We start from the raw sequence: 26,578 nt of genomic DNA on the forward strand, positions 1-26,578 counted from the left end.
GAATCTGCTGTATCTGGTCCGTCGATGGAGTCCACAAGATATGCATCGCTTGATGAAGTGCAAAGGCACGATTCAAGACGTTGATGGAGAATGTGCCTTCAAGTTGTTCGAACTGCCACGGAAAAGCTGCCCTCTTGCTCCACACTATCATATGCCCCTTCATGCACTAAACAAAAAATTTGGTCTTTACAGGCAGATTGTGGCCCATCTCGATGTTTCACCCCACACAAATGCTCTTCACAAGCATGATACATATCTGTTGATCATGGACTACATGAACAATGTCCGAATTGTATCTATGCAGGATGCTTCAAGATCCCCAGATGCATTGTATGGCGACTTCAGGTCTCCAATACTTGACTACTATCTATGGCTGAATCACACAGTTGATGGCTTTCATGCTGGGTGTCGTCGAGCTTTGGAAGAAACCCATGGTATCACCTTCAAATGCCTACAGGATGCAATATGTCCTGACATTCTTGTTTTTTGTTCGTATTGTGTTCATTAAGTATCACCAGCACTGACATGCACAATAGTTGATTGGTGTTTTTATCACAATAAGGAATGCAATAAGCATGATTGCTGTGGTACAGTGCAGACTGGTGGTGGTGGTGGTGAGGATGTTCAGCACTTGCTCAAGGTGATTGATACCTCTCTTGATCCACCTCATCCCAAAGTAGACCTAGAATAAGCTATCGAGCCTATAAATCCTATTGATATGGATGATTCAAATCCTCCCATAGCAACTGAGTTGAATAATGCAGATGTGGTATGTCTCTCTCACTGTACATTGTATTACTCAATGGTTATCCATGTCTCCTAGCCATCAGATCCATTTCCACCATTTCTGCTTCCTTTTGATGAAAATTGCAAAAGGATTGCTCTGCGGACTCTCAGTGGACATGCATGGGAGGTCTTGTTGGCGGGTTTGGTAGATGGCCTTCCAGCCACATTGCCATGTGGTTGCGAGAAATCCAAGGATTAAATCACACCGAATCGTTGGAGAATCTTATGAAGAATGGGCTTCTCATCATGGCAAGAAGTCACAATGAATTTCTTGAGATATTTGGAATGGTGAAGATGATGATCTAATACCAGGACTTATTGGTTGATCATGGTGGAATGGCACAGTTTCTCATGCATCATTGAGTATGGCCAAGAGTTTCCATTCGTGGTGTCATGGCGCTTGGACTACTGTTGCAAGCTTTCAGTGCCCATGTTGCTATACAAAGCTGTGAATATTCAGTAAACATATTAGAATGAGCTTTAATACATATTCATCATGTACCCTAGTTGGGCTCACTCGAAAGTGCTCCCTGAGTGTTGATTGGACTATGTTGGAGGCATATGGGCTCCCAAATCTACTCCACAACAAAAAGACCGCAAGAAGTGGGAAATAATTACAATATAAGTAGTCTTGTCTGACTGAATATCCCTGTACCTTGTACTTTTCAAATATCAATATCATGCAACATAGACACAATATCAAAACCAATACACTCACCTGAATCACTTCATTAGCAGCGCGATGACATTGAGGGCATTTAAAGGTCTGTTCCGTGACCTTGCTTTGCTCTGAGTGCTAATCTTCCAAGCAATCAATACATCCATAGTTGCCCTGACCCTTACTGATGCAAACTAGGATACAACAAGTTGGCTGAATGCACCTCCAAATGTATGATCCAATGTTATGACAATAAATACAGCCCTGAAAAGAATATCAATGATAGTCTGGTGTGCAAATAGTGCTAGATATCACACAATTCTTCATTTTCTCTTTCAAGTTCTTCAAAATCACTGGCTTACGATTTTCTTCATCAATCTCCATCAGGACCGTCTAATTGGAGTCATTTTAATGTAAGGGGCATTTAATGAATGTCAGTTTGGGTTACATTGTAAACCAGGTTTGGCCAGTTCTATCACAGCTGCAGGTGGTGTCTGCATCCTGGCAGGATATTTTGACGCCACTGATACATGTGTTGGTGCTGGGGATGGCGCTGGTGCCAATGATTGTACTGCTGTGTTGCCTCCTGAAACAACCTCCACAGTGTACTTGCCATCCATCTCATAGTGATCCGCTAAAAGCATATCCAATGTTTAAAATTGTTTCTGACTACACCTTGATGATTGGAATTGGAATCAGGATGAGGATTTGAAGTTAGAAAGATGAAAATAATTGATGGCATGTGACAGACATGTGGATCTATTTTTGATTCAGATGTTATCGGCCAAATAATCAACCATGCCACACAATTGAATTCTCACTCAACCATGGCCTTCCCAATGTCTGACCCGATTGCTTTGGAGATAAAGCCTTGCTCTGAGAATGACATCAGTCGTATTCTAAGTACATTCCCCATAATCAAGCAGAGTGACAACAAGCACATGTTGTTCATTAGTGATGCTGATGATGTGGTCAGTTTTAATTCAACATTCAGTGGTGCTACTGATTATCTATATGTCAGGTGACGATTCTGGAAAAGTGTATAAATTGTGTTGATGTACTGGCCCATCAGCATCTTATGTATCATGAGATCGCTTCTATATTGCTCAAGCTTCCCAAGTCTGCTATCAACGCCAGGCAGTCTGATTCTATTTGTCTCTCACATCTAGTAGTGTCACGGCTCAGTTCTGGCTGGTACGGTCTCAGCTGTTACCGACTTCCCAGCAGTTCGGCTATTCCCATGAACCAAGTCACTCACATGCGACTCGGTCTGGTCCGCAAGGCACCTAAACCGGCACCAGATAGCACAAGCCAAGAATGTGGGAACAACGGCTTGAGCTGGCCTCAAGCCAGCTGAAGGGGGTTGCATGGCGAACTCATTTCTCCAACTTCCCTCTCCCCATTGTCCTCACTATTCAGTTGGATTCACTGTAAGTTACCATGAATAAGGTCCCGGTTTGAGTAGATGGTAGATTTAGGCTGGGAGAGGTTTTAGGATCTGGCTCCTATGGTATGTAGTAATGTATTCAAATTTATTGTTCACATCATATAGTATGACTTAGCTGTCGTGTATTCTGCACGGAATATCATCAATGATGATAATGTTGCCCTCAAACTCGAAACCGTTGTCGACCACTCATCTTCTGTGGAGCGTGAATACTGGATCTTGAAACAACTTGAAGGCGGAGTTGGCATCCCCCGCACCCTCTGGTTCAGTAGAGAGTCAGTGTATCATGCTCTTGTTCTTGAACTCCTTGGGCCATCGCTCCACCAACTCTTCCTCGCAAACAATCAAAGATTCAGCCTTCTCAATGTTGTGAATCTAGGAGTCCAGTTGGTCAGTCATTCCGTTTGAGGTCTTTGTAGATAGGTCGACTGACTTTCCTAGCTCTCACGTCTTGAATATATTCACTCGCACAACTACATTCACGGCGACGTCAAACCGCAGAACATCTTGGTCGGTCTTGGAAATCTGAGGCACACCGCCTTCATCATCGATTTTGGTATCACAAAGATGTACTAGAACACCACAACCAGTGACCATGTGCCATTTTGCCATGGCCGAAGTCTCTCTGGTACTCCTGCGTTCGCCTCAATCAACAACCACTTAGGAGTTGAGCCAGGTCGTCGTGATGATCTTGAGTCGCTCACATACATGTTAATCTATTTCTTACGTGGCTCCCTTCCATGGTTAACAAGCGACAACGAGAAGTTGTCCAACTCTACCATACTCAAGTGCAAAGCACGTGCTACCATTGCAGATATATGTCATGACATCCCCGTTGAGTTCGCCAACATTCTTATTTACACCTGCTCTCTTGCATTCGCAGAAGATCCTGATTACGATCACCTCCGCTCATTACTTAATGGTCTTCATGCCACATTGCCTGCACCAGCTACGTGCATGTTGGATTTCAGCCAACCTGACGGTCCTGCCATACCTCCCCCTCTATCACCTGACCAGTGCTGTGTGGCCGAAGCAATGTCACCATGTCCGCCAAAGGTAGTGCGCAGATCGACTTGTGTGTGAGTAATGTTTGTTCTATATCTTCGAACTGAAGTTAAACTTATTTGCAAGGTCACACCTGTGTAATGGCTCCGCATGGTGTGCTGCGTCAACTCCACAGCGGAAATCGCGACCGGTTACTGGATAACGCTGTTGTAGACTACTAGGCAGTTGATGAGCCTGAAGGATCCACCGCCAGCAAGAAAATGTTTACTGGGAAGGAGCTCGAGAATGAGCACGAGGTTGATGTGAGCGATGGAGAAGCAAGAGACATGGAGGTGTCTGACAACTGAGACTGTCGAAGGAAAGAAGGCTGGTACGACAAGGCCGTGAAGTGTAGACACCAACTTTGTGTAAGTAAGAATATGAAAAAGTTTGGTTGAAGTTAGCGTCACTAGAAAATCGACTATAAGTCCCATTCTCTACGGAAATCTTACATCTGTGGCTCATCAATATTTTGGCCGTTTTCCATCGATACGGTGAGGTCCAGTTCTCACTGGGTTTGAGGCATTGCCGAGCGTGAGTCCTGATCAAGGGCTAACAGAGTCGGGGACTGGCGCTCGCCACCGCTATGATATGAATAGCTCAGCCTCAAATGCATCATCATGTGTAATTGTGCATCGCTTTCAGCATGGTGATTACTAATTACTAATTACTAATTGGTCTAGGTCAAACCATTTTCCCTTCAACGTGCTGTGCAGTGCACAGCCTTCGATCTTTGCGCCATACCATCATCTCACTCACCCAGAATACTATATATCTTGCCATCACGTTTGCTCGTGCTGATCAAACATGTGGTTGATGATCGATGATCGCCAAGGTGAGGGTCTCAGCACTTATGGTTATTCACCACCAAAGTTTTGAACCACTTTCACACAGGCAGCCACTGATCAGGCGACTATTGCAATTGTACTTCTTGTGCAAGGTAATTGATTCATCCAACCAATTCTTATTGTATTGATCATAAAATTGTACTCTGCGCCGTGTGGTGATTAAAATTTAGGAGTGGTAGTCACTGATCTGCACCTACATGTGAGGCTGCAGGGGGGACCTTTTTCTAATGTATCGCTAACCTTTTGGTGGAACTGCTTCGCAATTGAAACCCTGAAGATGAAGGTAAGCTGTTTGTTACTCAAGCTATCTATCTGATCACGGTGATATAGAGAACCACACGGAGCCAATTCACTTCAGGTATGTCCTTCATTGAGTGAGATTTCCCCCACCCTCACCTCCACCAAATTATAGCGGTTTGCAAGCATTCATTGACGGAAATCAGATGAAGAAGACCAATTGCACCCACACCCTGTCACTGGCCAGTCATCCGACAGGCGCCAAACTTGTGCGTCACACTTTACTGTTCACTTCTCGCTCTCAGATGTAAATGACTCAATTCTCGCATCGGCTTTGGCCTATATGACTTCTCGTGCACGTTGTCGTTTTCTGGGGTTTCCCGGAAAGAACACACCTATATAGACAGACGGTTCTGTCATTCGAATGTCACCACTACTACCACAAATGTCACCTCGTCGACGTGGGCAGAACAAGGCCCGGGCAGCTGATGTTGATGCTGTTATCCCCACTGCCTCTGCTGCTATCCCTGCTGCATCCGCTATCCTCACTGCCATCCTCACTCCCGTTGCCGTCCCCACAGCTATCCAAGCTGCTATTCCTGCTGCTGCTGCAGCAAACGCTACTACTCTTCAAAACCCACATCAGCGACAACTTCCTGTTAGATACAGAACCGATGCAGCTTGTGCTGGTCCAGATGAGGGTGAAGTCTTCGACCTGGACAATATTTCAGGGGATGAAGAGGAACCAGGCAATCTTCCTGCACCCACCGCTGTGGCACCTGCAGGCTTTAATTCAAGCCCACTCCAGACTGTCACCAGCACCGTCCACACAGACCCTTTGGTGACCGGCAACCTCAAGCAGACTAAAGGGCTGACTGATATAAGTCACTTCTACCAGATTGATACCAACACCAAGAGCAAAACCTGTATTGCTTGTGAGTAAGTATCTTATCTGCAATCTTTTGTTGTTTCTCACGCCCTTCACTAGAACACTTCATGAAATCGACGCAACGCACAAGGTCATGGTATACGCAGGCTCAACGTCCAGCTCAGCTCCCCGTACGCATGCTTTCACTCACCACACCAAACTTTACCTCGAAGCAGCCAAGTGTTTTGGCTGGTGCATACAGATCAAGGATCTAAATGAATGCCTTGCTGAAGGGTGGTCATTGACGACAATTCGCGAACAGCTCAAGAAATCACCTTGCACAATGCAATCGCTTGGTCCTCCCCCTAACCAGGGATCTGGTGCCTTGCTGGTAGGAACAAGCTCTCCAGAAGACAGAATTCCGGACTTCACGCTTGATGAAATGCATCGTCAAATTGTGAAGTTTATTGTCGCGGATGATCAAGTGAGTCGCAGTTCATGCCTACAGCCACCATTAATAATTGCCTCCAGGCAATAAACATGATCGAGTGCCCTGAATTCAGGCACCTCATCCGTCTCCTCCGCCCAGAAATTGGCGAGTCTGGCCTATTTCACTGCATGAAGGCTCATGAAATGGTCATCGAGCAATGGCAGGAATACTTCGTGGCCTTGAAGCGGGATCTTGCCATAAGTGCATAGTTGCCAAGCCTCATACGAAGTACCTTATTTCTTTTAGAATGCGCAGGGAAAAGTCTGCTTTACATCTGATCTGTGGTCAGATATAAAGCTCCGGCCTTTTATGGCCATTATGGCTCACTGGATTGCCAGGGCCAATCAAGATTCAATGCTCGTGTTAAAGACCGCCCTCATTGCTTTCCACCACGTTCCCAGCAACCATGACAGCCAATCTCTCGGTTCTGTGATCCTATATCTCCTCGATTGTGCAGAAACTGCAGCCAAGGTCGGTACTTATCTCTATCATGTCGCATGCTCTGACATTGTTCAGACTGGACATTTTACTCTCGACAACACGGGCAACAATCACACTGTAATGCAGGAGCTTTCCAGCCTGCTTGGGGAACGCGGGATCAAGTTTGATCCTATTGAACATAGGATACCGTGTTTCCCGCACGTGATAAACATATGCGTGAAGCACATCATCGATGAATATTCTACTGCCAATTATTCCACTGTGGACGATACATGGATAGTCGAAGATCAGATCATCAAGAAAGTCGATTATGTCCAGGCTGTGGAGGCAAAGCCTCTCGAGTGAGCCAGGCACATCATGCGATTGGTCCGCACATCAAACCAGCGGCGCGACAGGTTTCGTGAGACCATCGTTAGGGGTAATGAGGGAGGGTGGTTTCGAGACGACAATGGCGAGCTTACACAGCTCCCGGTCATAGAACTCCTCCTCGATGAGCCTACTAGATGGGATTCAGTCTATGTTATGATCAACCGTTTGCGGACACTGCGCCAGGTAAGATTTCGCACCGTTAAACATATGTTGTAGACTAATACTGGCCCAGGCAGTAACCGCCTTTTTCGATGCTTGGGCTCAACGTAGCATATCTGATAAAAATTGTGTGAGATGGATTGGCAGTTCCTCCAGGGCCTGGAAGTGATCTTGGAGGTAAGTACTAATGCATTCGAACTTTGAAGCCTGTGATCTAATTTACCATTTCATACCAGGCACCCCACGCCGCCCAGCAAAAACTCTCCAGTGAACGCACTCCTGTGCTCAGCCATGCCGTTCCAACTTTTGAAGAGTTGGTTGATGGCTGGGAGTCTATTGGCCTGCACGCACCTCACTGTAAGCCTATCGTTGACATAGACTTATTCTGGGCGAGCAAAAATACACCGACCGGATGGGTGCAACTCATGCTTATTCTGTCGCTATGTGTCAGTCCCATCTTTTGTCCTAATAAATGCTGATTTCATGATCACTTTTGTAGTCATTGATCCTGCAATGCGGATGTTTTGGATGGACAGTTGATGGAAGAAGGACCGTGTTGATGATGCAAAGGAGTTTATATTGAAGCTGGTACGTCTCTGTAGTAAACAAAAGCACAACATTGGATTGACTCGTTCCGCAGATGCAGAGTAAGAGAGCGGAAAACTCTACACATTCTCAACCTGTAGTGGTTCCACGAACGGTGGCACGCACACTAGGCTCACGTCGCTATGGACTTCCCTGGGCGCATGCACATGTGCATCACCACGACGGGCGCCAAATGATAGATCAAGAATTCACAGCATATGCTATGGCTACGCTTAGTCCTCATGGAATGGATATACTTTCGTTTTGGAATGTGAGTCCATTCCTTCAAGGCACACCCTATGTTATTGACCACGAGCTATTGACTAGGCTTCACAGTCCATGTTCCCCACTATATACTTGATTGCTATGGACTATGCCCCAGTACAAGCCTCTGTGGTGCCATGTGAATGGGTATTTTCATCAAGTAGTGAAACCCATGCGAAAAAAAGGAATCGCCTCAGCCCCATTTTGATGGAAGCATTACAGATGGTCGTCAGTGAGGCTGAACACCAACTTCGTCTTCTGTTCGAGGAAGCACGTAACTGCCAACTGAGTATCATCTTCTTTGATGGAATTGATGGATTAGCACCCGTCCGGTCATCGAAGCAGGATCAGATCCATGCTTCGATCATCTCAACACTTCTTGCATTGATGGACGGTATGGATGGACGTGGTCAGGTGATAGTCATAGGTGCCACCAACCGTCCAGATGCCATCAACCCTGTGCTACGAAGACCTGGTCGATTTGACAGGGAGTTTTACTTTCCCCTTCCATCTCTGGAGGCTCGTAAACGTATTTTGACGACCAGAGAATATCAAGGGACTTGCAAAGTTCACGAAGGGCTACGGTGGTGCTGATCTTCGGGTATGTGAATATGACCGCATATGCTGGTCATGATACTCACCTAGCTACAGGCCTTGTGCATGGAGGCAGCCTTGAATGCTATTCAACGGCGATATCCTCAAATATACCAGTCCAGTGACCGACTTCTCCTCAAGCCCGAGACTATCAGTGTCACATTCAGAGACTTCATGATCTCCATTAAAAGTATGTTTTGCAATCATACAATACAGATTGTTAAAACTGATGTCACACCTTTAGAGCTTGTCCCATCATCTGCATGCTCAAGTCTGTCGTCCCTCCTTCGAACTCGAGCCACACTGATCCCAGTCATTACCCCCCGTTTGCAGATCATCAGTCTGTCGACCCTCCTTCGAGCACGAGCTGTGCTGCTCAGAGTCGTTGCCCACCGTTTGCACATACAGTGAGTCTGTCGTTTTCATTTTCGCCAGTAACAACATCAATTCATGTCTCAATCACATATCGCAAACGTCTATTCCAACATGCATATCCTTCACAACACAAACCTCCCACCTCGACACTAATTCCCACTACTGTGACTGCGACATAAAAGCCTCTTGAAGTAACGTCCCCACCTGCATCTCCAAGTCATTTGAACGATCCTTTCCCCTTCTCCTTGTATTTCAGCAACTCTCTCAACTCTCTCAACTCCCTGCCACCTTTCAATGGGTCTCTGCATGTTTTGCACTGATGTGCGCTGTTCTCATACTCTTCGTGCACAAGTAGCACTACTGTACAACTAGATACTTATTTAGTTTTTGATTGAATGTTATCGAAATCACTCACTTTGTCTTGTGGACCCATTGATATGAATAATGTGACTTGTAAATGTGAAGCGCGTTGTGAATTGGTGCGATCGACACTGCTTCTCTAAGTTCTCGTGGCGGTTCTCAAGGTTCTGAATTCTAACATCTATTTTTGGCTTATAATTTAAAAATATATTTGAGTTGGTTTTAAGCCCTTAAGTTGACTTAGCTATAACTAATTGAGCTGAGCCGGACCATAATTATACAAGCTGTAACCACTTGTCAACTCAGCTATTTATAGCTCAGGCCGCGGCTAGAACTGGCAACAAGCCGGAGCCGCAGCAACACTACTCGGATCATACATGGGTGATGTTCTTAATGCATTCGTCAGCGAGGTAAAGCAAGAGGGACCCAAAGGTATTACATCAAAGTGGCACTCTGCCCATCTCAAATTTCACATCACCCTCGCATTACACAACAATGCATTTACTGTGGCACATCACAATATTGCCTTAAAGAAGATGAATCAGACATGGGCTCAGTTCAAAGAGAAAAAAGTTTACAGAAAGGTTCAATCACATAAGTTCTTTAAATAAATATCATTCATGTATTAATACTTAACATACACGATATATAGTGACATACAAAATGTTACACTAGGCATTCTGTGTAGATGTGGAAGATATGTGCAGTGGCTCGTTCCCACACACAAAAAGCAAGGAGGACATGATTGACACTCTGCTTGCAAGTATGGGGCAACTAAGGATGAAGCCAAGTGACCCAAAAAATACTGAGGAGGCTGCATCCAAAAATGGTTTGGAACAGAAATGCAAGGGTCATATAAGTCAATCACCTCGGTCCAAAACACCAGCTGTACTTCAATTAAAACATGTTAATAAAGATGATGCTGATCACAGTTCTGCATCGGATGCTGAGAAAGGCACTCTCAAACTAGATTTGGAGTCTGACCACAAGGTACAAGAGTCTGCAGACCCGAAATCATTTTACTGACTCTACGCAGATGAGTGATATAACACACACAGCAAATACATTTAAGCAGCAGGAGGATGCAAAGAAATCACCAAAAGGTTGATGAGCACTACGTAAGTCAAAGTTGGTGAAAGGGAAGGGAAAGGCCACCAACAATAGCAAGGGAAAGGAAAGGCAAAACATGGCAGCAGTGTTATTTCCATCCGAAGATGCCAAGGATGAATTGGAAAGTTCTAGTGATGATCAGCTAGACATTCCACTCTCAGCTGTGAGTGATTCGTTATTCTGCAAATAATCATGCTAAAATTTACCTGTCGCCATCTCAGTCTTTAAATGTTGAGGTAAAAGGCAAGGGCAAAGGGGGAAGAGAGGTGGCAGTATGTACAGCATTGCCAGACATTAATGAGGATGAATCAGACTCCTCCAGTGCTATTGAGTCCTTCACTGACAAGTCAGATGTTGTCAGTGATTCTCCGTCATTTAATGTAAGACACTCACCTCTAAAATATCACAGCCGGTGAAAAAAAAACACAGAAACGTGACATTATGTCACAAATGTTGGTTGAAGTGCCAGGTGAGTATGAGGAGGACATGTCGATTCACAATGATTCAGATGTTGAATCGTCCTACTCTGTGAGTTATATGTTCTTTTCCTGTCATCTTTGCTAAAATTAAATAAATATATAGCGTATGGTGTGGTTAATTCTTCATAATGTACAGATCCAAATGCTTACATATTTCAGATCAACGATGAAGACTTAGATGCAAATGTGCTCCCTTCCACGCTTATGGAGTGGAATATTTGGACTAGGATAGCATTTGAACATGGCAATACACAGGTGTTCGTGAAGCTTGGAACCTTCGATGCCCCTACAATTTCAACAACTCACAATGCTCGACCTTGATGAAGATGTTAATGGAATTGTGATTCCCGAGGATCCCAGAACTTTATAAAAAGATCAGTTCCTGGAGGCATTGAGAATAAAACATTTATATTCCACAATTGTCCATATTGAATCATACCCTTGCTTTCTTACTCATCTGTTTCATGCTCTTGGCAGGATGGCCAATGATACAGACATGGGCACCAGCAACCGACAATTCTAACCTATACCCTCTCCACCACCTGTGATTCCCAGGTATGTATGCAAATAAGATGTCTACACTGCCTACCATATGATTAGCATGATGCCAGATATGAATATACCTTAGCTATCTCTGACCGGAGAGGATACAGATGTTGCGAATGAGTTTGACGACATGGAGATAGGTGGTGCTAATGAAAACAATAACATTGACCTAGGACTGAGTTCTCAGATGGTCACAAAGCATAAGCAAACACCATCACATACCTCACCACCAAAGGTAAATTACTTCCTAGTCATTCATTGTATTTTATGTTGAAAGAACACAGAATAACGGTGGCTGAGGTCTATCAAAACAGCTGAAGGAAATATCCTCTGCTTCACCATCTGTTCATTCTCTGCCTCAAATCTCTCACTTTACGCCAAACATGGCAACACCTGTCGATCTTTCATTCATATTGCCAGTTCCATTGGATCCTATTTCCTCTGACACTTTGACACGCAATGAATCGTGTGAGACAACACATGCAAATGAAGATGTTTTGATGAATCCTGACACTGACGACACTAATTGCAGTCCACCAGCATCAACTATTGAACCTTCATTGTCGCAAGAGCAAGATGTTTTCATGAATGTGTGCCCAACCACGGACAATGAGGTAGATAACAACGTGTTTGAACATGGTGAAATAATCTTGGATTATGATGTTGCTGGCCTGTCTTCTGATGCCCCAATCCAAATTACGTCACTAACATAACCTAAGAGTACACTGTCAGTAACCTGCCCCCTTAGTGTGGGCTAGGCACAGGTGATAGAAAGGTTGTACTTTAACTTCACTCCAGGACCATCCACAGCCACTGGCCCATTGGTTGCCACTGTCTCAGCGAGCACTCCCCTTTTAGGAGCCATAGATGCAACTCCTGGTCCATCTACAGCCACTAGCCCCTCTGTTAGTTCTGGGATGCATGTACACTTAGGTCCTTCATGTAATTGAGTCCTAAGGAGTTCTCAGAGCTCAGGCAATCTTGGTGAATCAGCCTCTGCATTTTACTACAATTAGATAGCTTTTGTACACATGGTCTATCTATTTGTAGATTTGTTGAAGTGTTAAGCCTTTAATATTTGACATCTGTGATCAACAAACCATTAAATTTAAGGATGTCATTTTTACCTCAATATCTCCAGTGTGTCAGCAAGCATATGTCATTATGTCTGTGAGATGTATTGCACTGGTGAGGCTCAGACATATGTTTCCTCATTACTGGTAGGCCTGCAAGTGTATCTTACATCTTATTATTAAATATTTGATAAGCCATCATGATAAAAAGTCAGAAATAATCTAGTTTCTATTCCCCACCCATGAATCCCATTCTTGCTGACTGGGCATTGGCTACCACCCATGTTGCCAGTGACTATGTCTCCTGGCAGTTTTGTTCCATAGTTGGAGTAATGCCCAAAGTCCTCCCTCCCTCAGAGCTTGATGTAGTTTTGTTTATGGCTTGCTGCAATCTTGGATAGCTTACCACCCCTCTGCCACTAGTTCTGACTTCTGTTGGCATTAGTTACAATTAATTTCGATATGGTCCAGTATTTAGACACATTGCATATGCAAGAGACTGGCATTCAACCATGGCACATAAAGCTTGCAACACAGGCAATTTGTAACATTAACAAGGCAGGAAATATGAGTCCCTGTATCTGTGGCTTAGTTGTATGCACATGTGGCTCAACAGGAAGAGGACCTGACAGTGTCAATGCATTAAAGTGCCTCATCGAGCTGTATTTTTCTATTCAAATTTAGTTTTGATCAGCTCTAACATGCAAAAACATTCCTTTTAGTGATATATTTGATTTTGTGTTGCCCTTTGCTGGTGTATCAACCATTGATACACTTGTAGTCCCTGTCATCAATCGCTTTGTTGAAAATGTGTTTATATATGCCATGAAATTCTGGACTGCGTTGAAGCAATCTTTTGGCAAGGACAGGCATATATTGAACAAATCCCCTGTCTTGTTTCATGAGAAGCAGTGGATAAATATGAAAATGAAGTATGAGTGCTTCCAGTGTTACACTGTTCACTGGAACATCTCTTATTCATAATGGATCTGCAGAACTGATACTGAAAACTATGGACACTTTTCATATCAATGGCCACTCAGTCTTTCGCAGGGTCAAGATATTAGCATCATACACTGACCATATTTGTAATTTCTTGTAGGCAGGATAAATCACAGGCATATTACATCCAGATCTCCTCTGATTGCTTAGAAATGTGATCTTACATGTAATCTCATGATTCTTAATATTATGATGGTTGATCGGGAAAAAAATAACTACTAGTGAGGGCTCAAATTTTCATTCACCTATTGAATGGTGTAACAGGAATTGAACACAAACCATGTGCTCTGTATAATCTTTGTGGAATCATGAAGAACATATTACACCTCACAAACTGTCTTTGTAATGGCAGATGATCATACTTATTCATAAAAATGATTGTGGTGAAACTAAAGTATATTTGCACCTCAGATGAATACAGCAACATTCAGAGAACTGAGGTAATAATGGGCTATCATTGAAAATTGTGAGGTTGAGCCATTTTAAGGAAGTTCAATGCTACATGTTTGAACATTCAACCCTACCCTACATGTGCTTAACAGTAATGGTAGTACTTCACAAAAGCTACACTCATTATAGTCGGAAACTATCATAACATGACCACCTGAATAGATGTGCTTAACTATTGTGAGTAGCAGTTAAGCATACTACTTCACTACAGCTAGGACTGACAAAAAATCCAGAATATATGTGACTAGCATGACAGTCCCAAACATATGGATGGATCGTCAGAATATTTGACTAATTAGAAAAATGATGTCCCAATCCATGGTATCAAATTGCACTGAGACATCAGTACCTATTAGACTGGTGGCCACATTGTGAGCTTTCATAATTTTGTCCCTGCATGAAGCGACTCCACAACATATCTTGTAAGTGACTTAAGAAAGTACATAGCCTAACAAATTGTGACAGCATTCACACTTCTGCTACAATAATAAAACTAGTTCTGGTTCAGTCATATTGTTACGAACTAGGATAGTTCTAACAACGACAACTCGACAGAGTTTTCGGTCGTTGAGATTCTCAGTCTCTCAGACAAGAGAGAGTTCTTATGGACTTAGTTAAAGGAGTGCTTCAACTAAGAATCGAGTTTCTAGACGACTTAAGATTGGGGGTCTTAAGCGAAGGATGTTCCAGGTAAAACCTAGTAAGATTCAAGTGAAGAATACAAGCGTAATACATGTGCTTAAATAGATCCATATGTGCGCACAGACCAAGTCATCGTGAGATAGTAAGTACAAGTTCAAAAAAGGAAGGCATATCGTAGAGGCAAGAAAGTATAAAGATAGCGGTTGTAACACATATTAACTTAAACTACTAGCATCTGTATTGTACAACACATAGCCCCCTGGTGATATATTAATTCAATGTTCAGAAATGAACTATCTAATTCATCATCTATCCACCAGTCTTCCAGCACCCTGAACCATTCCAAATGCCTCCATAACAAGTCTGTCAATAGGATTGCCTGCCATGTCCTATTGGTCTCTGAAGAGTGTCATAGAGATGATTCAAAGGTTCTTGATGCCAATAAATGCTACAATAGTCTGGCATATCTCTTCTGCAAGGAATGTAGTATCCAAAGATTAAATCTTGTGTTTTTTAGCATCAGGTGCAATGTAATCTTGACATTTAATCACCATGAGAGAAAAGCTCATGGGTAAGCGATTATACAGAGCTGTAAAGGTCCATCACCAGCAAGAGGTGATGCTTATGAATTCTTATTGATAAATGTGAGACAGCAATTGAAATTCTCCTTATTGTCTCCAGTGCATAAGAGTAAGCATGTGTTTAATTGGTAAGGAACTCTGCTTTCTTACAGTCCATATACCAGGCCCTTTCTGTATAATATATTGATGCAAGGTTAAGGAAGAAAGCTTCCATCACAAGGCCTTCCACAGGTGTGTAAGCTCTGTAAAACTGTCTAGGGGAATGTATCCTACATGCATATTGGAACCTAGAATCATAATAACTAAAGTAAAGCATGCATATACGATATCTCCAGAACCTAGATAAGCCACTTCAGCATATCACAACTCATGCACCTCCTCCTTGTTACTTGGATATTCCAACAGCTTCATTATCATATTGGTAGAGGCTGCACAACTACTCTTTTGTGATTTAAGATGGAATAAGATTCACATCTTTCTTTTTGCTCAATGTGAATGTATGTTGTAACACCATCAGTGTTATGATATGCAAATGAAACATATCCAGGATGATGCAACAGCATCCAAAAATAGGTGGTGAAGTTGTTCGGATGTGCTACCTTGTGAATAGGGCACTGCTGTGTTGTTTGACTTCAGCCAAAATGTCTTCCATGCTCAAGATTTCTGACACAGGTTTGTATTATATGGAGTGGAACAACTTGTGGTCTAGCCATTCTGTTGTTATTTCTTTCAGAGTATTTCTTCTATTCCCCTAAATGACTATGGTTTGTTGTTATACAATGAGCATTCAATCGTTTCCATGATATCATCATGTTCTATGTTGGCAGAAAATAGGTGCAGGATATACTTTGATGATGACATGGACTCTGGAAATGATGCAAAGAACTTCACTACTTGAACATCCCCATATTTACAAATATTGACACCTTTCTTTATGATAGTAGGCAGGATGTTTATCCTGCCATCCTACCATTGCACCATACCAGACTGTGCAGGCACGCTCTGTCCAATAATACCTATAGTCAAATCTTCATTATTAGCATATGTACAGACCATTGAAATATGCATTGATCTAATATGATAGGACTCAGTGTAAAGAGTTAATTTTTAGTAGGCACTACAAAAGTAGTTATCTTAGAACTCAAGATGTAAGTGTAATTTGTCCCAAAGAGATTGCCTATAGAACTATGTCTTGATCTAAAATGCCAGGGATGTCTTATTAAGATTAAAGATGAAAGAAGAAAAAGTCACCCAAGATGCATTCAATGTTCCAAAGATGTGTCTAAAGTACTAAAGTACTTGTCTGGTGTGAACAAAGGTAATCCAAAGTCAAGAAATGAATATCATGGATATGTCTATGGGAGTTCTCTCATTTTCTAGCATATTCAAGCCATTTTCTGAGTCTGTCCTTCTGCCTGGTTTTATTCCTTCTATCCTCTAAGAGTGATTAATACCATTGTTGTTGTCTTACTGCCACAGATTGGATATGATCTTTCATACCCAAGGTTGTAGTATTGTCACTATCCTTCTCATGAGATGTGAAGCTAGAAGTCATCTGTTCATACACTCATACCTTTCATCAGCACACACAAATGAAACATAGTCCATACTTTACTGTTATGGACTTCAGCTTATCAATGTTTCCAATAATTTGCCAAGTTATTGATGTAGTTTGGTATTAACTTACAACTTCAACATAAGATGATTTGTCATGCTTTCACATCCATACTTGTCAAATAAAGATATTCCACCATAGATTAATTGTATTCTCCTAGCACCACCATTGTGACTATGGTTTAATCTATCAGGCAATAGAATAATATTTGATGTATTTGAAGACATGAATGGTGTTTCTGTATGTGTGTTTGAATATTTAGTGAGGTTTGTAATATGTCAAATGTCACATATTTATCAACTATATGTGATGTGTCCATAACTTGTCCTGATTCATGACACATCCATCAATAACATCCACCTTTCAAAAATACTCCTTCTTGAGGGATGAAATTACTCAATGAATCTATTAGCATAGAGGATATAATGACTAGGGCCAGACACCATTGTTATATAATGAGTAAAGTGAGTAATATTGTTTGTATTATAATTACCACTGTTTTATTAGGCACCTAAATGAACAAAGGGTCATACAAGAATGTGCAAGCCTATAAATATTTCAAAAACTTTGCCAATATTTGCTGTATCACATAGAACAAGGAGCAGGATACACAGGAATTGTCTATAGGAACCATCAGTGAGTAGTAGTGGATTTTATGTTCAACACTGCTAACTTACCTAAGGGCCGACAAAATGCTCTCTACCACAATATACAACTCACTCATGATACCAAAATTTGAACTATCGGTTAATATGAAGGAAGTAGATAAACCCGAGGGAGAGCCCCTTCAGTAACTTTTTTCTGATATATAGGGCCACCTAAAGTTGATAATCTGCCCAGTAAGACAGATCACCCAAGGTGGGCCCAAATGAAGGTATACCAATGGGGAGGGGTGGGCCTAGTATGTGAGATAAATACCGTGCTACTGATATGGATGGTTGGGCCCATACAATGAATAGTATACCCATACTGATGGCAGAGCCGATATGAGTAGGCGAGATATAGGGATGGGCCCAGGTGCCTGTGCTTTCGAGATGGATGAATGAGCCCATACAATAGTACCACCTATATGAATATGGATGGTAGGGCCAATATGACTAAGCAATATATAGGGATGGGTCCAGACAAATGTACTGCCAAGGTGAACAACTGAGCCCATACAACTATACAACCTATATTAATTAATAGTAAGGCCGATATGATAAGCCAAGATATAAGGATGGAGCCAGCTGCTGGTGCAGCCAAGGTAGACTATTGGGCCCACACAATAGTACTACCATGATCCAAAAGCTTAAAATTTCTTTCCTCTGAAATGTATGCATAACCTGACTCATGTCATGTAAATGCATGTGGACCCAGGATTATTTCCTACTGAGATACATCATCAGCCAATATGAAAGGACACAGTCAGTGTACCACCTGTGTGATATCATTAGTGTCATCAATTAGTAACAAACATGTGATGTGATGTTTGTTACTAACTAGGGGGGAAAGTCTATGCTGCAGTACTAAGCAGTGTTTACATATGCAGGCTGTTTTCTTTCAATGGAAGTTGAGAGAAGGAAACAGTGAGTCATAAGAATGTACCTTTTATTTGTTCTGCTTAGCACTGTTGTTCTGCCAAATGGTTACACCTTATCTGTGTGAAGGAGGCAGTCCCACAAGGATGTTGACATCTTCATTCAATGCATGAAGCAGTGACAGTGATGGTAGGAAAGAAGGTAGTGCCTGTTGGTGGTTAAGTCTCAATACTGAACAATAAAAATACTCACCATATACATGTATAACTACATATATATCAAACTAAACAAAGTTGCAGAAAGAAACATTCAAAATTAGTTGAGTTTGAAGGGTATTTTATACTCATTATGCCCAGCGATGAGCATGAAGGTTTGTAGGATGTGGGAAAAGGTGAGGAGGTGTCAGGAAGTAGTGACTATGTGTTGCTAGTGGTAACTTCTGCTCTTGACTTTGTCTGATGACTATTATTCTACCCTACCTAAGTTATTGCCGAGTACTGCAGAACTTGCTGAAGTACCGCAGCATAGACTTTCCCCCCTAGTTAGTAACAAACATCACATCACATGTTCATTACTAATTAGTAACACTAATGGTGTCGCACAGATGCAGTGTACTGCAGACAATAGCAGGTTTGAATAATGGTATCTATGAACTATTCCATAGCTACCTGAAGCTCGTCTATATATACAAATAACCTTCATTATGTTGACCAGAGTACATTGTCTTGGATGCTGATACCACCGAGGTTGTGTCATATCCCACAGTCAAATTAGGATGATAACTATTAAACCATCTAAATACTTATACTACCAAGATCATAGTACAGTCAGCTATATAGGGCCTGTTGAAGGGCTTCTGCAGTTATGAAAACCAAAGAATTTCTTCAATAGGCCTGGTGGTATGGAGACAATCTGTTGCACATAACTGCAACTCTGGTATAAATGAACACCCAATGCTTGAGGTTTTGGTACATGTCTTCCAACCTCTGAGAAGCAGCCCAATTACTGAGCTCGATGTGAGTTTGAACTGAAGCCCAGTATTGCTGCAGATGCATACTATTGCACCAATCCCAAAGCTCCATCTACACCAACACATCCCAACTTGAATATCCAGGAGCCTGACCTAAGGACAAGGAAGAGAAAAGAAAAGGATTGAAAAGGAAGAAAGAAAAGAGAGTAAGGAGACTTGAATTATTGGCATTTTTGATTATATAAGCTTTTCCACCGAACTTCATCCAACATCACATGACTGCTTCTATCATCAAAAATGGGAGATTTCACTAAGTCCCTGCCACACTATGGTACCAGACATTAACATCAGTATAGTAGTGTAGTATACATTGTACATCATAAAATATCATAGTTTATTTTAATATATATATCTAATGTAACTACTGAGGAATCAGTTAGCAGTACATTGTTGTTGGACAATAGATAAACATCAGACATATTAAATGTTGAGCTCATTGTAGTGTGCAGTGAGTGGGCATTTCCTAATTAGGCAATAGGGTGCTAGTGCAGATGTCTGCCTCAGAAAGTCTGCTCTTTTGTAATTTAATATTTACCTGAAACATGCAAGTCAGTACTTAGTAGCCATCACAATACAACAAATTTCTCAGAATGCCCAAACATTGCCCCTAGTCTAGGGTTGTGATTGCAAGTTGCTCACTATCACATGGCTCTGCACTAATCAGAGCTTTCAACCAATGGAACTCATTATATGTTACCAGTTTGATCCACCTTGATTATAAGACTTTTCTTGCCACATAAACATGGTACTGCTATATAGGTTCAAGCATGCTGGTTCAGAATTGGTTCAGAAAAAGTATCAAACATGAGTCTGAATGCTTCTATTAAGATTCAGTAAGCCATGTAATTACCTACTTGATTGTAATTTCATTGATAACCCTTGTTTGCATAGTTGTCCTCATGATCTGTCTTCACCTTTCCATTTGATGGTGTCATCTCCACTATTCTTCAGCCCATGTTTTGGGCATTTGGAACATAGAAGTTATAACATAGTGAGTTGCTCTTTTCTATACTTATATTGTAGCAGTCTACAGGCTTCTTTGAGATTCAATCAAGGGGTTTCATTCCAGATACTAATGAGGCATACCAAAACTCGGTTGCTAAGCAGGCTCACAAACTTAGGGCATTTCTATAACCTCCAACTCACCCATCCTAAGAATTTGTGGCTATGCAGAGTGACAATAACAAAGAAGTAATGCACCAAGTTATCAATAACTTATGTCAAGATGAAGTTATCTTCCAACACTGCAAAAACCTCGACCATTGTACTAAAATTTGAAATATAAAGAATGTTCTCATCGAGTTTAAGAAGAAAGGATACCTGGATAATCAAGGTATGTGTCATATTGATCTATTACTTTCTAATCCAAATTGGAATCATAGGTCGCTGGACAGCAGACATAGGTTGTCCAGATCTGAAAGTACCACATGTTACCCGCCAACTTGGTGCATATCTACAGGTATGATGGGTTGGAGACATCCATCATGCATGACAATAGACAATTTATACAATCAAAAGTTTTTGGACTGGTTATAATTGATATGGTACTGTGTATTAGTAATAACCTTCATAGGTGTGGGACCGTGGCTCATCAAGTCATGTTATTGCAATGGTGCATCACAGAGGCATTACAAACCATTAGATCTTGGGAGTTCATGAAGAAGTGGCTTATTATGCAAGCTGATACCTCAATGTGGAATATGGGCCTCATGCATCCAACACAATCAGACTGAGAGCCATTGATAATATAGAGCTTGGCGATAATAATGGGATTCAATATGGCCTACTATATGATCATGCCTTTTCTTCATGGTCTATATGATTCACCACAATTTCATCAAAAGTGAGGCTTCTGTCAAAGATCTTTAAACCTTCTGCACCAGCTGCTTCAATGCCTCCCTTGTAACAACATACTATCCAAGATCATTGCCGCCTCCTTGTGCCTATTCATACCTCCCCTGTGCTTGCTTGTGTTCCCTCCATTTTGCCTCACACTCCCCCTGAATGTCCTCCTATCCTACTTTTTGACATGACATCCACTTCCATAGTCCTATTGCGGTCAGACATTCCACTTGTTTCGACTTCTCAATATAATTCATCTATGCCATCATGTGGAGGACAGAGGACAGGTAAACAGAAACATAGAGAATGTGGTCGCAGCAGATACAAAGGTACTACTGTATGCAATAGTATTGCTAAAGCTACTATTAGGAAACCTTCATCCTCCACTACTGCCAGTGGTCAGCCCTCTTCACATCCAATCTCCTCCCACACTCACAAACACATTCTGAGTGCTTCTGTTCAAGATGTACCAAACAACAACCTACCAAAGCAACTTGCTTGTTATGTGCCCAAGGTGCACATTAAGCCAAAAGATGTGGTGCAAAGTCTCCAAGTCAATGTTACAGGCTACAGGTCTTCAATGACTGATGAAGATTTGAGATGCTTTGCAGACAAGGGTGGCATCTATGAGCTAACAGTCAGTATTAATTATCAGCCTCTTGTTGCACTGCTAATCACATTTTGTGTATAGGACACTCATGCATGGATGGCAATCGAGATAATGCTAGCTCAACAACCAGGTGCAGATGTTATTCACCGTGAGATTGTCTATGATCTGGAGGGATACTATTATGTCATCCTTACCCTCGCTATCATGTTAGACATACTGTACACATTGAAGAGAGTTCCAAACCCTTATATGACAAGTGGCATGGAGATGTGGCTCTACTGGTGGCTTGAAAACACTATTGAGATGGAGATTTGGTACAAAGTAACTGAGAAATGACACTTTCTTGCTACTGATGCAGGGTTTTCTATGGTGGAAGGGCTGTTGGGTGAGTACTGGGTGATTGAACCTATGAAGATGATGTTGAAGGAGATGAGATAGCTTCTTTTTACTAATCCTACACCAAGCCACTCAAGAATGCTCGACATCATCAGCTAGGTGCTTGTCTAGATACATACTAACCTTGATCTTATTCATCTCTGCAAGCCACAGCTTATGACAACAGAGTGGGCAAAGGCAACTGGTGGTAACAAAGTTGCAAAATGTTCATCCACCCTTTCTGCACTGCAAATGAACTTGTTGTATCAGAAAGAGCATCAAGATGTAGAACTCAATCTCTTTGTGTGTATACCCTGCTGCCCAGTGCAAGAATGCAAGGTTATCCCAGCCATCTCATCATAGGCCAACAAAGTCACAGGAGGAAGGACAGCAGATTGTATAAAAGTGATGACGGTGGAGGTCAAGCTTAAACTACTTCGTTTGGACTGGATGTCTTGAATTTGTCTAACTTGCTTTAAATACATACTTGCATGTTGATCTATATCTGTATTCACACCTGTAACACATGGTGTAATTCTGGTGGTATTTACAATGAGTATATCACCTTGTCAGCCACTATTATGGGTTCTGCTGATTTTCAACAAAAATAAACAAATGCAAATCTTGACATTGTTGCACTGCTCAGTGTATTTCAATTAAAATGCTATTTATAACTATCTCCCAGGAAGCACTGCAGGCATTTTTCCATTTTTCTCCACCAAACATGCAAAAAAACATTGATTGAGAAGATAGAATTTTCCCCTTATTTTTTCTGTCAAAATATTAAAAAAAAGTAACTCATGTTTCAATGATTTTCTGTGTGTGAGACATGATGGAAAAATTAATCATGTTCTTTCAAGAATAATGCTGTATTTTCCATCCATGTTGCACTGCTCAGTGTGTTTCCATTAAAATGCTATTTATAACTATCTCTCAGGAAGCATTGCAGACATTTTCCCGTTTTTCTCCACCAAACATCCAAAAAAACATCAATTGAGAAGATAGAATTTTCTTCTTATTTTTCCTGTCAAAACATTAAAAAAAAGTAATTCATGTTTCAATGATTTTCTGTGTGTAGGACATGATGGAAAAATTAATCATGTTCCTTCAAGAATAATGCTGTATTTTCCATCTATTGTCTTTTAAATAGCAGCTTACATGAAAAACATAGTATATTTGGAGAACACAGAGAAGAAAATTAACATTATTGTAAGCTGCTATTTAAAAGACAATAGATGGAAAATACAGCATTATTCTTGAAGGAACATGATTAATTTTTCCATCATGTCCTACACACAGAAAATCATTGAAACATGAATTACTTTTTTTTAATGTTTTGACAGGAAAAATAAGAAGAAAATTCTATCTTCTCAATTGATGTTTTGCAGGGGAATTTATGGTGATGTCTTATTGTTAGGCTACTACATTTGACACTATTCATCATATGAATAATGAACCTAAGTTTTGTGGTGTTGAGTGAGCATCTAATAGCTACAGCCACTATAACTGTAACTTCTGATGCAAGATGACTTATCTGTGTATTAAATAGATACTTTGTTTTGTATATTACACAACTCAAATGGAAGTCACTACTATCATCTGAGGTTGCAGAAAGAGTCTCAAAAGGTCACAGAACAAATTTCCCAATCTAATTAGTTACAAACACCTGGATCTCTGAAGTTTGTAAAAGAGTCTCAGAAAAGTTTTGTGACCTTCATAGGCTCCTTAGATTCCAGAGCGCATATATTACTTGGTTTGCAGATAGGCCCTGGAATCTCTGACATCTCAGAAAGAATCTCAAAAGATCACAGAATGTATTTCCCAATCTAATTGGTTATAAATGTTTGGATCTCTGTAGTCATAGAAGTTATAGAAGTATGTGAAAGAGTCTTAGAAAAGGTCTGTGACCTTCATAGACTCTTTAGATCCCAGAGCACATATTACTTGGTTTGCATATAGGCCCTGGGATCTCTGAAGTTGCAGAAAGAGTCTCAGAAGGTTATAGAACAAATATACTTAGTTTGTTTATGCACTCTCTGAAGTCCTAGGAGAGATTTCCATAGTTTGTGATTCAATACCAGTTACACTTTAAGTACACACTAGTACTATTAGAATTTGGTCTGAAAATATTAGTCAGATTTCTGTTTTTCCACTCTGAGTTTTCTAACCACTTTTTACTGGTGTCTAGTTGCACAAGTCTTATATATCTCTGTTCCACAAAATGGCTCACACATGTGATATATGCCAGAAGGTTTTCGACAAGTCATCAGATATATGTGTGCATAAAAGAAATCTGCATTCTGCTTGCATCACTGTCAAATTTCCCTCCAGAGACAACCAATGCTTTAGATGCCCTAGGTGCACTCTGATGACTGAGAACTACCAAAAAATATACAATCACTATTCTAGGATGAATGCTAACAATGAAGAGCACCAGCTCCAGCTGAACTATTATATTGAGTCTCATAACTTGGTGGGAGGAGTGAATACTGGAGATGTTACGGCACACTAATTCTCTTCGCTTCTCCTTTGTTACCGGACAATGGTACTTAAACACAGCTGTTGATGAACGACCAATTACTTTCCAGACTCTTACTCATATCATCGCCAAGCTGACTTTCCGTGCTAGTAACCATCATTATGTTTAGCCGATCATCTCTTATCAAAGCAGGCTGTCCGCACCATGGTTACTATCTCTTATCTCTTATCTCTTGTCTCTTATTGTCTACCAAGCGGGCTGTCCGCCTTCTATCTTGATACACATTTACAAGCTCCGCTTGAACTCTCGCTATATAGATACATAGCGTACCACATGTAGTTCTTCACTTTAATCTACTGGGTTCTACCTGGAACTAGTCCTTTAGCAAGGTCTCCAACCTTGCTATCTAAGAACCATTATTCTAAGGAAGTCGCCGATACTTGCCTTAGCCAGAAACCTCTGACCTCTCATTCGAGAGAAGAACCACGTCTGTCTCGCCGAATCTCAGTCCACTCGGACTAAGACAGCTCAACATACCCCAGTCGTAACAGGAGAGCCATCTTAACCTCCACTGGCCCCAAAAGTTCAAAACACAAATGTAGAGATGGAAGTATTGGGATCAGAGTCTCAGAGTTTACTGAGCTCCACCAGTGAAATAGAGCAGGTAATTCACTATCACATTTATCTATCTTAAGCTCATCTTCCCTATTCCTCCTTTCCCTGACTCACAGCACATTCAATTAACATATACGGACATGAAAGCATTGGATGCAATGTCTCCTTACTTGCCATCACCCATTCAGAGCCCAGATAACCATAGTTGCTTGGATGAGGACATGGTAATAGATATTATCAATAAACCACCTGTTACCCCTCCATGATTCATAAGAAAAGAGAAAGCTAAGGGAAGGATATGACTACCAAAAGATATTTTCCCTCTTAGGCTAATGTTGCCTAATGATACCTGTATGAAAGATGATATTTCAATTCTCCCCATCCTTTATGGAAGCCCGGACATTATAATGTACCTCAATACCATCAACTGTATCATATATGCACCCCTCTACATCTTGATATGTGTCATCTGCTGGATTTGTGTACAGCCAAACTCACTACAGACCTTCTTCAGCTAGATCCTAGAGTTTTCTCACTTCATCAATCATTTGGCTGCCAAGTGTGTCCTAATGCCTCACCTAATATAGATGGACCAAGTCGGTGAAAAGCTTATGCTGAATGGCCGACTAATTTCTATGCCTGCCTTTTGCAACATATTTGATATACTACTGGAAAATACCACAAAGCTTCTTCACCAAGTTGTCCTTCTTGGGCTCTGGTTACTTGATCTTAACTATCGTGTCATTTATAACATTCTAAGTGAGACAGCCCCTGAATACTGCTTTTTGACCAACCAATACAATATGTTCTACCCTCATTGCAAAAGGTAGCTGAGACTTGCCTTGGTAACCTCTTTGCTCTTATGCATTATGGCTCTGAGCAGCTAGGAAGAGAAACAGAATTAAATATTCTGTGTTGGATAAACACCATCCTACACCCCAGGAACATGTATTAGTTCAGCAGTCATATTAATATCATCACTCTCTATAACAAGACCCAAACCAACACTGGGAGCCAAAGACTTATCTCTTATAGTCTGGAGCCTTATGTTAGTTAGCTCTTCATACTTTAGGGGTCACTAGTG

At 41.4% G+C, this 26,578-nt stretch overlaps 6 protein-coding genes across 6 annotated transcripts; all 6 read left to right on the forward strand.

Moving 5' to 3' along the window:
• Positions 1-145: 145 nt before the first annotated feature.
• On the forward strand, positions 146-445 carry F5147DRAFT_540686 (uncharacterized protein; the record flags this gene model as incomplete). The annotated part of the gene is made up of 1 exon (XM_041430228.1): positions 146-445. A coding segment is annotated over one exon (300 nt), but the record flags the coding sequence as incomplete, so codon positions are not given.
• A 2,316-nt stretch (positions 446-2,761) lies between these two features.
• F5147DRAFT_773800 (casein kinase I) lies at positions 2,762-3,974 on the forward strand (the record flags this gene model as incomplete). Its single annotated transcript, XM_041441510.1, has 5 exons — positions 2,762-2,874; positions 2,923-2,954; positions 3,007-3,281; positions 3,333-3,460; positions 3,512-3,974. 5 exons carry the CDS (start codon positions 2,762-2,764, stop codon positions 3,972-3,974), a joined length of 1,011 nt encoding a protein of 336 aa, XP_041292738.1.
• Positions 3,975-8,740: 4,766 nt separating this feature from the next.
• F5147DRAFT_536874 (uncharacterized protein) lies at positions 8,741-8,985 on the forward strand (the record flags this gene model as incomplete). Its single annotated transcript, XM_041430167.1, has 2 exons — positions 8,741-8,797; positions 8,848-8,985. Coding segments are annotated over 2 exons (195 nt in total), but the record flags the coding sequence as incomplete, so codon positions are not given.
• A 917-nt stretch (positions 8,986-9,902) lies between these two features.
• On the forward strand, positions 9,903-11,435 carry F5147DRAFT_652943 (uncharacterized protein; the record flags this gene model as incomplete). Its single annotated transcript, XM_041433713.1, has 9 exons — positions 9,903-10,109; positions 10,201-10,384; positions 10,442-10,515; positions 10,584-10,643; positions 10,670-10,798; positions 10,857-10,991; positions 11,065-11,104; positions 11,144-11,163; positions 11,274-11,435. 9 exons carry the CDS (start codon positions 9,903-9,905, stop codon positions 11,433-11,435), a joined length of 1,011 nt encoding a protein of 336 aa, XP_041292740.1.
• Positions 11,436-20,377: 8,942 nt separating this feature from the next.
• Positions 20,378-21,306, forward strand: F5147DRAFT_652944 (uncharacterized protein; the record flags this gene model as incomplete). The annotated part of the gene is made up of 7 exons (XM_041433714.1): positions 20,378-20,406; positions 20,465-20,564; positions 20,597-20,668; positions 20,861-20,906; positions 20,956-21,032; positions 21,092-21,102; positions 21,147-21,306. 7 exons carry the CDS (start codon positions 20,378-20,380, stop codon positions 21,304-21,306), a joined length of 495 nt encoding a protein of 164 aa, XP_041292741.1.
• Positions 21,307-21,682: 376 nt separating this feature from the next.
• F5147DRAFT_652945 (uncharacterized protein) lies at positions 21,683-22,803 on the forward strand (the record flags this gene model as incomplete). Its single annotated transcript, XM_041433715.1, has 6 exons — positions 21,683-21,702; positions 21,764-22,052; positions 22,107-22,346; positions 22,384-22,410; positions 22,575-22,703; positions 22,726-22,803. 6 exons carry the CDS (start codon positions 21,683-21,685, stop codon positions 22,801-22,803), a joined length of 783 nt encoding a protein of 260 aa, XP_041292742.1.
• Positions 22,804-26,578: the final 3,775 nt, after the last annotated feature.

The sequence above is a fragment of the Suillus discolor genome (assembly GCF_016758755.1).
Source record: "Suillus discolor strain FC423 chromosome Unknown F5147scaffold_28, whole genome shotgun sequence".
NCBI lineage: Eukaryota > Fungi > Basidiomycota > Agaricomycetes > Boletales > Suillaceae > Suillus > Suillus discolor.